Raw genomic sequence first — 14,819 nt, forward strand, 5'->3', positions numbered from 1 at the left:
CCGCTTTTGATACTACTTTTGCGCTTATATCCGAAAGTTCGCTTACGTCGCGGAGGGGATGCTGGTATCGGAATATGTTTCCTGATCGTTCCCAGAAGGATTCGTAATTAAACGTGGAGATCGCATTTCGATACACCTGGCCGTATCTCTTTGCGCGTACGAGTGCGATGGTCAATACGAATTCATATGAACGATATCGGTTATGTCCGCTTCGCCAAAAATATTATAGTCAGCCGACAGACCCCTCGTAAACATGACCCCTTTCCGATTATTCGTTACGTCTTGACTTGATTTTTAATCTCACGTTCAATAAGAAAAAAAAAATAAAAACAGATTTGATATTATCAGCAATCAGGATTTAACCAGAGAAGAATATAAAATCGCATGTTTACATTGAAAGATGAAAAATGTGTTTCTTATAAAGTAAGTATATACGCTCGCATAATAAGAAGTGTGCGTTTTAAGATACGTTTTTATAATAAAATTGTTTCAGAACATGCGCACACATATGTTTGAATGCAAAAAAATATAACGAGAATAAAAATTCTTGATAGACTTTTTTAACTTATTGTCAAGACTGAATTCCTAACGATAATAGATCACGAGTATTCGCTTTGTCACCTGTAATGGACCTCGGGAATATCTTTTTTTGTTGTATTCCGTGCTTCATAGACGCGATTGGTCTTGGCCTCGCCATTAGTCTCGCCTGTCTACGCGAAGTCGTTAACGCTAGATTAAAACGTAAATCACCTACCGAAATATTGCAAAAGTCGTTTTTGCACGGCAACACCTTGTTGGAATTCGAGCGGAACACAATCGCTGCTTCTCCTCTCTTTCCTTGAAATCCATTTAAACGATCGAGATTTTTTTTTTTTATGAAGAACCAACGGCTATTATAGACACGGTAAGATACTCTCTCCGCATTGCAAATGCGATTTGATCGAAACGATGAAACTTTGTGATAAGTAACGTCATTACGTAACAAAATCACAATAATATCATTAATTTCGTATTCAGACAGAAAAGAGGCAAGAGATGGCATAAATCGAATACACAATAATAATGTTAAATAAATCATAAATATAAATCGCGTAGGGGAATAGAATGTGCAAGAGAGAATTACGATATTTAAATTTACAGCTATATTTTAATCTAAGAGATCATTCCTGTCTGGTAAAATTAAATTTTCTACATTGTAAATTAATTAGTAAATGCAAAAGTCATACAGAACCCGTTTCTAAAATATAAACTTGATTTATGATCTTACAAGATTAGTCACATGGTCTTGTATTCGCAAGATTTTCTATGATTATATTTCTTCTACCATAGGTTCCGCTATATAGTATATTACTTCATCGTGTATACGACATCGTCAATACGCATGATAAAACCTTGAACGGAATTATGTACCTTTCTAATTTCCAACCGGTAGCTAATTATTTACAAAATTGATTGTGTAAACAGGCGATCAATAATTGCCACTGTAATCGCGTGATCGATCGCGTTAATCTACGCGTGATATATAAAATATGAGAAGTTCGAAATAAATCGATGAGGACTTGAGTATGCATAAGTTTTAACAGACGCTATTGGCTGATTAAGTTGGTAGAAACAAATGGATGCAGTCATGATCGTCTGCGTGATTAATGAAGTAATGAAATCCCGACTAACCCTTTGATGAGGCGACGCGAAAATATAGACGTTACGTCGAGACATTACCGATCGGAAATTAAAGGCAGCACTTTGATTGCGGCAAGAAAAATCATTTCCGGGTAATTAATCGAATCTTTTATGTTAAAAAATATCATTACGTAAATTATTTCAATTCAATACTTATGCTTCTTGTTTTTTTGTTTGGAAAGAGAGTTTTTGTTTAGCTTTGTTGTTTTAGTTGAACGCTCGCAAGCTTCGCGTGTTCTTCGCTTTTGATGAGTCTATTATAAAATTAATAATTATAAATCTCAGCGGAGAGACGGCAAACGGTAGCACGTGTCTCGCAGCGCTTTTCATATTCCGCTTAATCATACGCGACTGCAAATTAAGCGCGCGAGCAACGAGTAACGAGCAAGTTTCTTTTATTTTCTTCGTATCAAAATTGCTTCTGTGTGTAAGATGTCACACACATACACAACAACCAGATACATACTTCAATCGCGTTTTCAAGTGATTAATTACACAATCGAAAACTGTTACAAAAATGTCGCGATTGTTTTCCAAGCCAGACGCGAAAGACACTTTCTTATATAAAAAAAGTTTATCTATTGGTAATAGATTATTTGTCTACTTGTGCCAACAATGTTGAACTCTAGATAAAAACTCTTTCATTAGTTCCTTATCTCTGTTCTTACAAAGTTAGTTGTTACAAATCATTGAACGACTAACAAAGACTGTTATTTTAGCGCGAAGAATAGACTTTCTGTGGACTACCCGTGTTTATTGGAAGGACAGGGACGGAGAACGGGTCTTTCGGCATCCACACGTCGCACTCGGATGCACTCTCACGCGATCTCTCGCTCTCTCGCGTGCCTTGCGGGCATTACGAGGAACGCTCACGGGAGCCAGTTGGAATTTCGGAGCGTTGGGGGGTAATTCCATCGGCGGGGTGTTCTAATTGGCCTCTCATTACCGATGCTCGGCTTGTTTCGGGCGAGGCGAGGGTTCCAACAGCGTCGAAACTAACCGGTGGCTCCGACCGATTATTACCAGTTATTATCTACCGCGAGATCGTTCGATTTAATGGCCGATTGTTTCGAACGCCGCACCGTTAATAGAAATTTACTGAGGACTGCCTCCTCCTTTCCCCTTTCTCCCAGCCGAAATTCTCTTCCGTTATAGTAGCACAATATCTAAACTACAGAGACAAATTATTGTTAGAATCTCAAGATATACGTACAATAAGAGACTAACATACGTACATGTATATATTTTTTATCTATATACATATTTTTATACGTATATATATGTCAGTAACTTTATTCAAGTTTCCTCAATAACGAGTAATCATAGTGTTCGCGTTCACTACCAGAAAAGTGAGTTGGAAACGCACGTCAAACTTGACCGATTGATGAATCAAAGACCCACATGATTACGTCGTAGGCTTCGTTCGACAGCTGTCGGATGCGTTGTGGACTATTTTAATTGAAAAAAGTCGTCGCAGGGGAGGCAGGGAGAGGCATCAATTTGCTCGATTATCTCGACCAGGTTGGGGAAAGACATGGGGAGAGAATAGCGAGAGACGGCGAAGAGAAGAGAAAAGGACGGCGGGGACCTAGCAGGTCGGTCTCCAGTCTCGGGATAGAAAACCTACTATAGATTATCAGGCCTGTTATTACGACGGAGAGCGGAGGTTTTTTCGGGACTAAAAATTGGTTTTTAATGCGGGGTTCGTCGCTTTCTTGTGGCCGCGGGGCCCCCTGTTGGTAATAACTATATTATCGGGCCCTGTGACCACGCGCTGAGACCCCATGCACGCTATATACATGTCCGGCTTGCGGGACACGAAGAAGAGATGCGCTTTAAGAAGACGGTTCGGCCTCGCGCGATACAATGCAACTAATGTGAGAGAATATTCGAGACATATGTGAGCGGAACAGCCTTGTTGTTTACCATAATGCCGTAAGACGCAGGAACACCCGTTCGAGATTATTATAGACCCGAGCTATACGATTCTTTAAGGAAAGATGATTACGACGAGTAATCGCAAACTTGAATGAAATTTAAGAATTTGATTTAAAAGAAGATTATCTTATAAAAAAGGTTGCACAAAATTTTTAAGTCATCTGACAAAGGAAATGAGTAACCCGGTAACTCAATTCCTCGAATATCGGATCGTAAAATACAATGTCTAAAATAAAATATACGAAAAACTTTATAATTACATCGCGATGAAGAGTTTTTTTTTTTCTTTCATACAGATTCGCCAAGATCCAAAGGATCTGGACTGTTTCGCGCTTGAGATGCAGCAGTAACCGCCTTTCGCAACAACGGTGCGGTTTCGCGATCTGGGTCGACCCATTGTTGCGAATTCCTCCCTTTCCCTCTCCCCTCTTACTCTAAACCCTTCGATCCTCCTTTTAGTCGGTAAATCCCTTTGTATGTGGAGCGGGCGTCAGTTGTTGGAGGCGATTTATTATGAGAATTATGAGGGGCTCGCGCTCTCGCGGTGCCCCGTGGAACTCAGGGTAGTGCTCGAGGAGGTGCTAGTAAGAGGCGGTACTGCCTCGTAAACCTTAGATTTACTTCTGGCTGGCCGCCATCAAAGCACCATGCACCACTACGCAGATCGTTCTTCGTGTTTCGCAGAGTCGACCCGAGATACTTATCGCAATATTGCCGCGAAGAGAGTCGATTGCTGCGTCGAGAAAAGGAGAGAGAAAGAGAGAGGGAGAGAGAGAGAGAGAGAGAAACAAGAAAAAAACACCTGGATTTCCTTCTTTCTGCCTTTTCTAACTTTCCTAGTTTTTAATCCTTCTTCATGTACTCCAGAATCTGTGCTCAAAAAACTTGGAACACAATATCTGACAGAGAGGAGGAAGCAAAAGGAACCAGATAAAGTTTGTGCGCAGAAATTACAACAACAAAAAACTCAATTAAAATTTAAATCATCATTGTCTGTTTCACACACTTAGTGACAAATAACTCACTCGCCACCGAAACAAATTTGCTTTTCTACGAATCCACAACTTTGTTTCGCCAAAAATACATCTTTTCAACGCTTTCTCGAGCGTAAACCCTTTATTATGGTTTCCAAGAACGAGAAGTATAATGGACATAAAGAAAGTGAAGGAGCTCGAAGGATTCGGACACAAAATGTAGCCTAATTGGCGACGGCGATTAGGACTGCTTCTCTTTACGTATTGGGCAACGTGTAGAAAAGTCATTTCCACGAAGAAGAAGAAGAAGAAGAAGAAGAAGAAGAAGAAGACGAAACCGCGTCAGCAGGTGCTTGATAAAATAATGCTGGCGGATAATCCGGTTGGCTGTTCGAGGACATTCTTTGCAAACGATGATATTTCGCGCGGCATCCTTTCGCGGACCGGTTTTTTCACGTAATAACGGAAAGATTTAGCGCCGACATGATGCGTTCGTGTTTCCTATTGCATGCAACATTGCAAAGAGCTTGCACGACCATTCGTTATATTAGCATAATACTCAATTTTATTCTTCGGTCGCTTATCGCCGCTGACACATTCGTGCATTAGCAGGTGTCGGGCGAAATTGAGGGATGATTGCACCTTCCAGCATAACGCTTCGTGGAAACTGTACGACTTACACCGGGGAAGAAAACATCATAATAGAAGACCTTGTGAGAAATATGGAATATTACTTGAGGCTGTCTTGTGTTTTAATATATCAAACTCTCTCTCTCTCTCTCTCTCAGCTCGTGTGTGTAGCAAAACTTCTTATTCTTTGTGTTCACACACACACACACAAAGTAAACGAAACTTTATTTATTAATTTAATTTATTTTAAATATCGCTGAAAATAATGTCAATAAAACTGTTTAAATAATAAAACGACGAGTTATATTCATATATTATTTCAGTCGATTTTGTTCGTATTCAAATTATGTTATTCCATAGAAGCTTATTTGCGTCAGCGCGCGCGCGCGCGCGCGTGTGTGTGTGTGTGTATGAAAGAGATTGGACGATCGGGAATCGATTTTGGCAGAAAAGTGAATCCAACGAGCGTGGCGACCGCCCGCGAGGCAGCGCGATATCTCGATTCCACGAACGAGTGTGTGCACACGATGAATCCCGCGAAGAACGGGATCCAGCTCATGGCAACAATATCTACCATCTTGGCGCGTACACGCAGGCGGGGGAAAATTTGGTAATAAAATTTGTTCCCGCCAGTTAAGCCGGGTCCGTTGCCAAAAGCGGCTATTAATTCTTTATCTCGCATCTTCGATCTTCCGCCGAGTCCTGATCCGCCTCGGGATCCGCCGTAGATGGATGCTTTTCAATATCCGACGGGATTGCCTTTCACTTACTCGAATCATCAAAAACAAAGTGTGAAATCATCGGCGCGATTAGAGTTGACATTAAAAATTAATACCGCTTGTATATAACGTAAATAATTCGATCGTTACTAAAAACCAAACGATGCGTGACAAAATCTTAGCTATTAGAATCCAAAAAAAAGATTTAAGACTCTCGCGCGAAACGTTTTTTGCTTTGAGATAAATCGTACGTAAGCGTCGATCGCGCAAAGTCTTGATGATCTGATCGTTCATTTTTCGGGGAACTCTCTTGTGTCCGTCGCACGCCTCAACGCACCGTTTTCATGGAAGCGAGAGCAGCATCTCTCGTACAGCACGAGAAACGACTTAATACGTAGGTAGAGACTGTATTCCCGTATACACACGAATATATACTCTCGCTCTGCGCACACCGAGTTATGTATGTACATGCATAATGGCAATAGCCGGGCCAAGTCGCTGGCGTTTTATGAGACAACCTGACTGTAAGTCCCAATGAGCTCGTAGACCACAATTGTCGAGTAATCTTTAAATTGTAGATGCGAAATAACGATCGCGGCAAACGGAAGCTTTTGCGTTTTTCTGGACGAGAAGAGACTTGTAATTTATTTTCTGAACAGAATTTCTCGAGAAAGTAAAAACCAATAACTTTTTGCTTGGTTACACACGCAAAGTTACACTTTTATCTCACTTTTTTTAAGTCTCGTCGAATCTACAATTGTTCCACAAAACGAAAACTCGTTTGTTTTTGCGCATATTCTTTGTGTAACACCTTATATCGATACTCAAGATGAAATATAGCAGGTGCAATGTATTAATTTTGTAGGAAATTATCGAGCTCGTGCATTGTGTGGATCGATAAAAATGTTTGCGACACGAACACATTGGGAGAAGAAACGCTCTTAACCATGTGAGCTAGAAGACTATGTTGAGATATATTTAATCTGGTGCAGAGTGGGTAAGGCTCATCTAGACAAGGAGAGTGGGCTTTGTCGGACAAAGATCGAGGAGAAAGATAGCCGATACCTCTGGGAAATATCGGTATCGATAGGTGATCAGAGCTAAATGGTTTATGCGAGCGATCAACCTCCGACCCCTTGTAATAACCGGTAAGGAATCTGCCGCCTGATCTATTGGATCGAATTCGATCGAGTTACACCTCAAGCGGGTGGGGCCAGTCGTATTTTTATTCAAACCCAAAACAACATAGATAGATTTTTGGATCTTCCTCGGTTTTAAGCCCCGGTCGTACATCAGCGATAAAAATTAATCTGATAATCCTGCTTGATGAGGCGCTACAAGTTAACAGCGAAGCAGTTATTTGAAATTAAACAATATTTTTTTTCTCTCTTTTTTCACAAGCAGACAACGCAGGCAACAGAACGTCATTTAGTTTGAAAAATGAAATCATTATTTTAATATATAAATAAAAAAACAAAGATGATCAAGAACGTAAGTCCTAAATCTCCGAATTATTGATAGCGGTCTCTGTGAATGCGGCAGGTGGTACGCGTCGGGTGGTTCTAATCGCGCGCAATCCCGGAATAATTTACGCCCATATATTTCTCGGGAATCATCGCGAGAGCGTTAACGAGTGCCGGACATCGCTCATTTTCTTCGGCGATCAGGAAGCTGCTTTGTGAGCTCCGCTTATACCACAACAGGGCACGTTATACTGTTCGTGCCCAGCGACAATAGGCCGCGCGCGCGGTGCACGAGGAAGAGGAGGCAACCGCCGTGAGGATTGGCCAGTAATGGAGTCCTCAAGCGAGGGCGAGGGCAGAAAGCATCGGCCGTTTAAGCACAGCTCCTCGTGGACGGCTAATAATATTAACCGTGCCGCGTCGCAATCACACAATGGCCCTTTGTAGAGGCGCCCGGTCGCGCGCGCGCGTAAATGCTCGTAACATAAATTGCGAGCGGCGACGCGCTTTATTGTCTTTGCGCGACGCATATTATCTTCCACTATGTCGTGTTCCCCTCTACGTTCCCCGTGGTCGTATGTCGCGTTCTCGCGTCGCGTCCACCGATTTCTATTCGCTCAAGCGGTAACGCCATTTTGTAGCCGACTTATAACATAACAGTCGCTTTCAACGCTACCGCAAATTTATAAGTACTTAAGGAAATGAATTTCACCACTTGGCAGTTATAAAATCTTCTCGCTGAAAAACGTGAAATCTGTTCGGAAAGATTTCAGGTGAGATATTTCAGGTGATATTTTCAACAGCGCGCGTCGCGGACTATAAACGGCGTTTGTTTAACACCACAACCGCAATACAAAAAAAAAGAATAACAACGGAAGCGATGTTACATTATGTGTCTATGATTTATGCGCGATTCATTGTTTGCTACGCGAACGCTGACAACAACGGCTGCATTGTCGTACTTCGTTATTATTCTTCCACTCTCCTTCCCTTCGCATCGATGTTAAATGAACACAAGCTCTCTCGACTTTCAGCGAGAGAGCGTATTCCGACTCGTGGCGAACATAAATCGCGCCCATGCGGATCTGCATAAACTTCGCGCGTCGCAAACGCGCGAATTGTGCTTTTAATCTTCGGTGAGCTTGTAATTGACTTTTGTTTCTGTGAAAATTGGATTGGACTATATTGTATTTCATTGCACATTTGAAAATTCTCAACATCAAATACAAGCGCTCAAAAAGAAAAATTGTTTATCAATTGTCAAGTTACTTAATTATACTGATCTACATTTTTTTTCTATCTAATTACCACAAAGAAGTGCAATGTGTGTGTGAAAAAATAATCTTCGAAGGAAAAACTTTTCTTCTCAGACTTTCTAATTTAAAATTAATTGCTTGATACTTACGTTTATTTCGATGTGTGTAAGCTCGTTCCCTCAAGTTGAGATTTCTTTCAAATACAGTAGAAAGGAAAAAGGATATGGGATGACATGCCATGAGGTGATGCAATGATTGAACACGCCGGCGTGATCTGGAGAATAAATTAATATATTTTTAGTGGATATATGATAGGTACTGATTTCGCATATCCCGGATCATTGTATGGCAACTCTTAATCACCCCTAACCACAAACAGAGCTCGGTAGGTCAATTTTGCTTACGGGGGTGGTGGAGAATAAAGTTTGTTTTTTGTACCGCGCCGTATCCTCACGCTTAGGATCTTCAAAGTTTATATACAATGCCAGGAGAGTTCCTATTGCAGAGGTCCTCAAGCTTTTTTTACTCGTTTTTCTTTATATTTTTAAACTGATTCGCGCGTTAAGCGAGTTTTGTTTTGCTACATTACTACAAACAAACTGCTGAGAGAAATGATGTTTAATTCAACCGGTCTATTTCTCCTGTAGATGTTCATATTACAAGAGTGGGAGTCCTTTTTCGATAAGTTTTTATCGATTCAAAATCTCGCCCGAATGTAAAGAGTTGAGAACCTCCGCTCTATTGCTTTAAATTTAAATAATATCCGCAATCGACGAACACTGGGGTATCGACTACTCAAATTAAATAAAACAGACCTCCTTCCCGCTATTTACATTAAATACACGCTTTTGATGCATGCACACGCACATTCATACGCATATTCTCTCTTGCTCTTTATTTCTTTTCGTCTTTCTCTTACCTCAAGGATAGACAACAACGTCTAGTCGGCGAGCATATCCGCGTTTATTGCACATTTTTGTGTTAATCTCTTTTTTCGAAACGAGACACAACATGGACGAGATCAAACACGCTCTATCTACAACAGTCACGCATGCATTCGATATGTCGAAATGATATAAGTCTTGTTCGATCCATGTCGATGACGCGATCTTTAGATCCTCCGAATCCTTCTGAATCCAAAAAGCCCAAGAACCGCACAGTTAATCTAACTCGCGACTCGATTCGAAACTTACACAGATTTTTTAAACTTTGACTTTCTCAAAAGGACTTTAAGGATACTAAGAATCTAGTCGCGTTCATCGAAGGACGGGAGAATGTCTACAAATACGCAAGGATATCCATGAATCTATCGGTTTCAGTCAAAACAGGAACCCTGGTAGAGACCATTACCATAGTTGACCGTCCTGTATCCAATCTTTCAACCAGAATAACCAGTTTTTGATTTTCACATTTCAATATTTGCTTGTCCGACGGCCACCACTTGCTAAATTAGGTAAATCCCGAATGGAAGAATCCTAATTAATCACACACTTGTGGCCACTTTTAACCACGTGTCCCTTTAATCGGGCTCACCTCGACCTGTTCACTACGTTGTGGAAGGCGATGTGCAAGCCGACGAAATGGGCGACGTCGGCGACGTCGGTGTCACTGGCCTGCGCTCCGATGCCGCACTAGTCCGGTTGTTGTTCCCCAACAGGCTGTCGATGGAGAACGGGTTCAGCCTCTTTCTCTCTTCCCTGCCCTTCACCGAAAGATCAATGCTGCCGCTCTGGACTTCGTCCTCGGCTTGCCTGATCAGGTTCCTGGCGCCATTACCGACCGACTGGCGATTTGTTCCGACTCCCACCAGCTCGCGTCGTCGCTCCAGCAGGCTCAAGCCCCAGTGGTGAATACCGGGTTGATGATTCAAGTGTTCGACAGACGAGTTTTGTGGATTCTTCCGGAGTTCGCCAACTTCGTTCGCGTTACTGCTGATTACCGGGTAACACTCACCGTCCACGGAACCATCCGCCGCGGAATCGACCCGCTCACTTCCACTCTCGCTACAAGAGTCCAATCCGCCGACCACGTCTATCTCCTCGTTGGCGTCGTTGCCGGTCGCGGAGATATTGTTGCCCTCGCTGCTCAAACCTAGTTGACCGAAAGAGTTGCTCAAAGGGCCACTCGCGGAACCGCGTCCCGACGCCGCCTCGCTACGAGACTCCCATTCGGCACGCAATGTCGATAAGTCCACTGTAATGCCCTTCAAAATCAAGAAACAAACACGCATACAAATTATTCAGTATTATATTAATGAAACTCTGTAGAAAAAAAATAAGAAAACAGTTTTTCTATCGCAATATAACACACACAACCTTCATCTCGATACACGAATTTAATAAATAAATTTATTGTGAGAACTTTAATACGGAATAATGTAAATATTTTTTGAAATTTATAAATCGTTGAAAGATGTATTTTTGCAAAACTTGAAACTTACTTTAGCAGCGAGCTTCCGCTGCTGTCTCTCGAGAGCTTTCAGCAACTTTTTTTGCCGCCTTTCGCGCTCTTTCCGTCTCAGTTCTTCGGGTGGAATAGGTTCGCCGCTGCAGCTTTGAGGGTGAGCATTATGCGCGGGTCGTCCGGGGCCTTTCTTCGTGTGTTCTTTTTTCCGCCATTTTGCTCTTCGATTTTGAAACCATACCTAAACAGCGATAATCGAGAAGAACTTAAAAAATCTGCTGCATTTAATTAAAACTTTTGATGTCGTTGAATATTCGTCGAATGATTATGTGTAAAAAAAGTAGAACGTAACACACACTTGTGTTCTTATAGAAAATACATGTTTTTTTCCTATTAGTAACATCAGTTAATTCGAATCGCAAGTAGCCTTCTCATCTGTCTGTTACTAAAAAAAAAAAAGAAAAGTGACTTAACAATCAGTTAGCTCTAATCGCTCATAAAACCTCGATTTTTTATTTTTTTCTCGTGATCCTTACTTGTAGCAAGTACGTTGTACTCGCCGCGCGTCGCATATAAATTTCAAGATTCTCTTCGAGTCTTTCCCCATCGCGCCCTCTTGTACGACGCGAAATTTCCCCGTGAGCTACTTAAATCACAACGCCCGCAGCACGGCGCTATCAGAAGCGACACGAAGGGGGATACATTAAGTTCCGAAATTACAGGAAGACTCCTGTCTCAGAACGAAGGACCAATGACCCTCCCGGGTGTCCTGATTCATTCAGTACGACAACCCTTTGCTCGCGTGAACGCTTGTGGCATGAACGACGATTTAGGGCTAGCGTGAGCCACGGCGCTACCAGGGGTAGCGACGGCACTCGAGGGGGGTTGAAGAGGTGGCGAGAGGGAGAGATGAAGACATTAGTTGTACGGCTCGGCCGGTGAGTGGCGCTGAGCTCACGCGAGCCGAAGATCAATAGATCCCCTTGGCTCCCTGAAACACCTTTCTTGCGTCACGTAGCTTTATGACTTTCCTCGACTTCGGGGCACTTTCGTAACCCCCAATGAGCCCAAAGCGCTAACCCACCCCCCTCCTCGCGCGTTATCCGCGAGTCGCCGTTATCCGCGATTAAACTTCAGATGATCATAATTAATTCAATTACTTCTACGACTTCTATTAGAGTCCGTCGCACGCTTATCTGTCCATTGTTTAATTCTCCAAACTTTGTGACTTTCAGAGGCCGCGGAACATTGTGGATAAATTTAATTGTGAATGTATTGCGCAGCAGTAACTTTTTAAATCAACGGTTATTGCTATGTTTTGCGTTAACGGTTTGACAAACAAATTTTGTCATTTTTTTTTGTCCCAAATTTTGTCAGAGAACAAACTACTTGTTTGCTCGATTCAAAATCTTACTCCCGCAAATCTCACAAGAGTTGTTCTACACACGGTTCAAAACCAAACGCAGCTGTAACGCATTAAATTAACGCGATGCGTGGGAAACGTGACTCGACCATTAGGCTGTTCGTCAGAATTTATCAACGACCGATAAAAGGTCATAACAAGCTGTTGTGTCCTATTACAGAAGCCGGCAATGTTCCGACAAACTAAATAACAGTTTTTATTTCACGCTGCAGCGTGTAACAGCGTCGAAAGATTATAAACAGCTATACACATCGTGCGATTGGATTAAACATGTGTGTACATCTTTATGGCGGCGAGAAAAAAAAACTTGGAAGTAATGACACATCGTTTTGATAACCACCAGTCCCCACACAAATTTTGTGGGGAAGATAATGCATATTCTAATGTAATTATGTGTTTCCGTCAATTAATAAACGATGTTTTCTGCTGCACCGATAACAGCACGTCGTCGACGACGAGCGCACACTCGGTCGATTAAACTGCTTCGAAACCGTAATTAATTCTTCTCCTTTTCCCGATAAGTAGTTATTGTATGACGGATAAGAGGTATCGTGTTAAAATGCGGGAGATATATAAAACAAATACAAAACATAGAAGAGAATGCTAAACAACGACATCTTTATCTCAAATAATGCTCCGTTCAATTGTGTTTTATTCGAAAAAAAATCGCATCGATTTCGCTGATAGAGCTTCGCCGCACAAAGTCGGATAAGTGTGAACAATAGATCGCAATATAAGATCTCAGAATAATTGCGTCACGGTTAATGCATGTGATCGGTCCGACATTCTGCGAGTTCAGCGTTTTATCAATGCGGGTCGATATTCCCGGAGCCTATTCAAGTTTGTCGTCGAATGCAAATCGCGCTTTGATAATGGCGATGTCGGGCGCGCGAGAGTGTGTTCTTTTCTCGCTCGCGATAAATCAAAACGCGTGGTTCGCGGTTATTTATGATCGGGCTATATGACTCGTTCGAGCGTCTCTCTCTCTCTCTCTCTCTCTCTCTCTCTCTCTCTCTCTCGCGAATAATATTATGCGAAAGTGGTAACGCGCGCGGCGATAACCGGACGACCGACACAACGCGCGCACGGTATCTGCACGGAAATTTTGCGAATCCGAGAATGAGAGAGATTCGGAAAAATATGTATATTCCCGAATCTTTCGAAATTTCTCGTCGATCTGCATGTGCGGAGAGGAAGATCAGATTTTGCCGAGAGAAGAGACGGGAGATGGCGGAGACGATAACCCGGCTGAGTGGTGACACAATGTGACACGATGTCACACAGCGGGTGCGTCCTTTCGGAGGGACGTCCCCACGACGGGGAATAGCTCTAAGATTAGATAACATCGATCACTATGTACGATAACCTTCGTGAACGTATGTGTTTCTGGTGTGTCTTTTCAAAATATCGCAACAGTCAGATATAACGCGGCCATCGTTCGATACTATCGACCCTTGTAGTCGAATTTAAATGATGCGAATATCATTAAGACCCGTATATATTTACGGTCGCGTTACTTGCATCTGGTTTTCGAGATCGTGTCAGTTGAGATCCTCAGAAATCGAGATTCGAACAAGCGTTTGCATTTGTTACTTGATTTCGTTTTGAGAGCGTAATATATATATATATCAGTGTCGAGATTTTCAAAAGCGAGATTTCTAATTTCGAAACGCGAACAATTCAAATACAGTTACATTGTGTTACGAGATTTGTTGCCAGTAATGAAACTCTGTGATAACACATAACGCGAACTATATACGATCTACAATAATAAATGTGACGAGAAACATAATCAAAAAGTTGCAAATTGTTACTTTTCCCTTTTAGAATATTTTAATAGTGAATTTGGTCAAAATATATAATGCTTATTTTGAATGTCAAAAGCACTGTTCGATAGTGGCGCACAAAGTAAAAATTACTTTCGTCACGTCGGTATTACATTCAACAAGAGCACAATTGTCGAGTCTCAGTGTTACGTTATATATGCGATGTCCTTAAATTCTAACAACATATTACGTGAACGTAAATTCTATGACGGTAGTCATCAGAGATCGATAATGTGATAGGCACGAATTTAAAGTGACTTTAGGATCGAGTTTTCCAGGGTCGACAGACGTTCCAAGGGTTAGTTTCAGTCTCGGACTTTTGCCCCTTCACTTCTTCGTCTCTGGAGGATAGTTAGTCCATCTGGTCCGTTTCCTTCGAGATCTATTCGAGGGTGCAAAATCACGCGGATTTATCCCGTTCGGCGATCACGTCCATTTAAATAAGAATGCGCGCGGTGCTGATGCTATTATTTCTCAATCAATTTTTTACAAGATCTCGTTGTGTTT

General features: G+C 41.9%; 1 protein-coding gene across 2 annotated transcripts in view; it reads right to left on the reverse strand.

Annotated features, from left to right (window-relative positions):
• Positions 1-14,819, reverse strand: part of LOC109852132 (protein zerknuellt 1-like) — a 55,787-nt gene that overhangs the window by 21,616 nt on the left and 19,352 nt on the right. Inside the window, exons 3-4 of one of the 2 annotated variants that reach the window (XM_020423010.1) lie at positions 11,101-11,304; positions 10,194-10,863 (exon numbers count right to left, since the gene is read on the reverse strand). In XM_020423010.1, the coding sequence (XP_020278599.1) occupies positions 10,207-10,863; positions 11,101-11,304 (861 nt within the window). In that variant the 3' untranslated portion in view covers positions 10,194-10,206. Of the gene's footprint in view, positions 1-8,945; positions 10,864-11,100; positions 11,305-14,819 lie in introns of those variants that run through there. The other variant, XM_020423000.1, reaches the window with a different exon arrangement.

This window comes from Pseudomyrmex gracilis, unplaced genomic scaffold (assembly GCF_002006095.1).
Source record: "Pseudomyrmex gracilis isolate BER0280 unplaced genomic scaffold, ASM200609v1 scaffold_1, whole genome shotgun sequence".
NCBI classification, from domain to species: Eukaryota; Metazoa; Arthropoda; class Insecta; order Hymenoptera; family Formicidae; genus Pseudomyrmex; species Pseudomyrmex gracilis.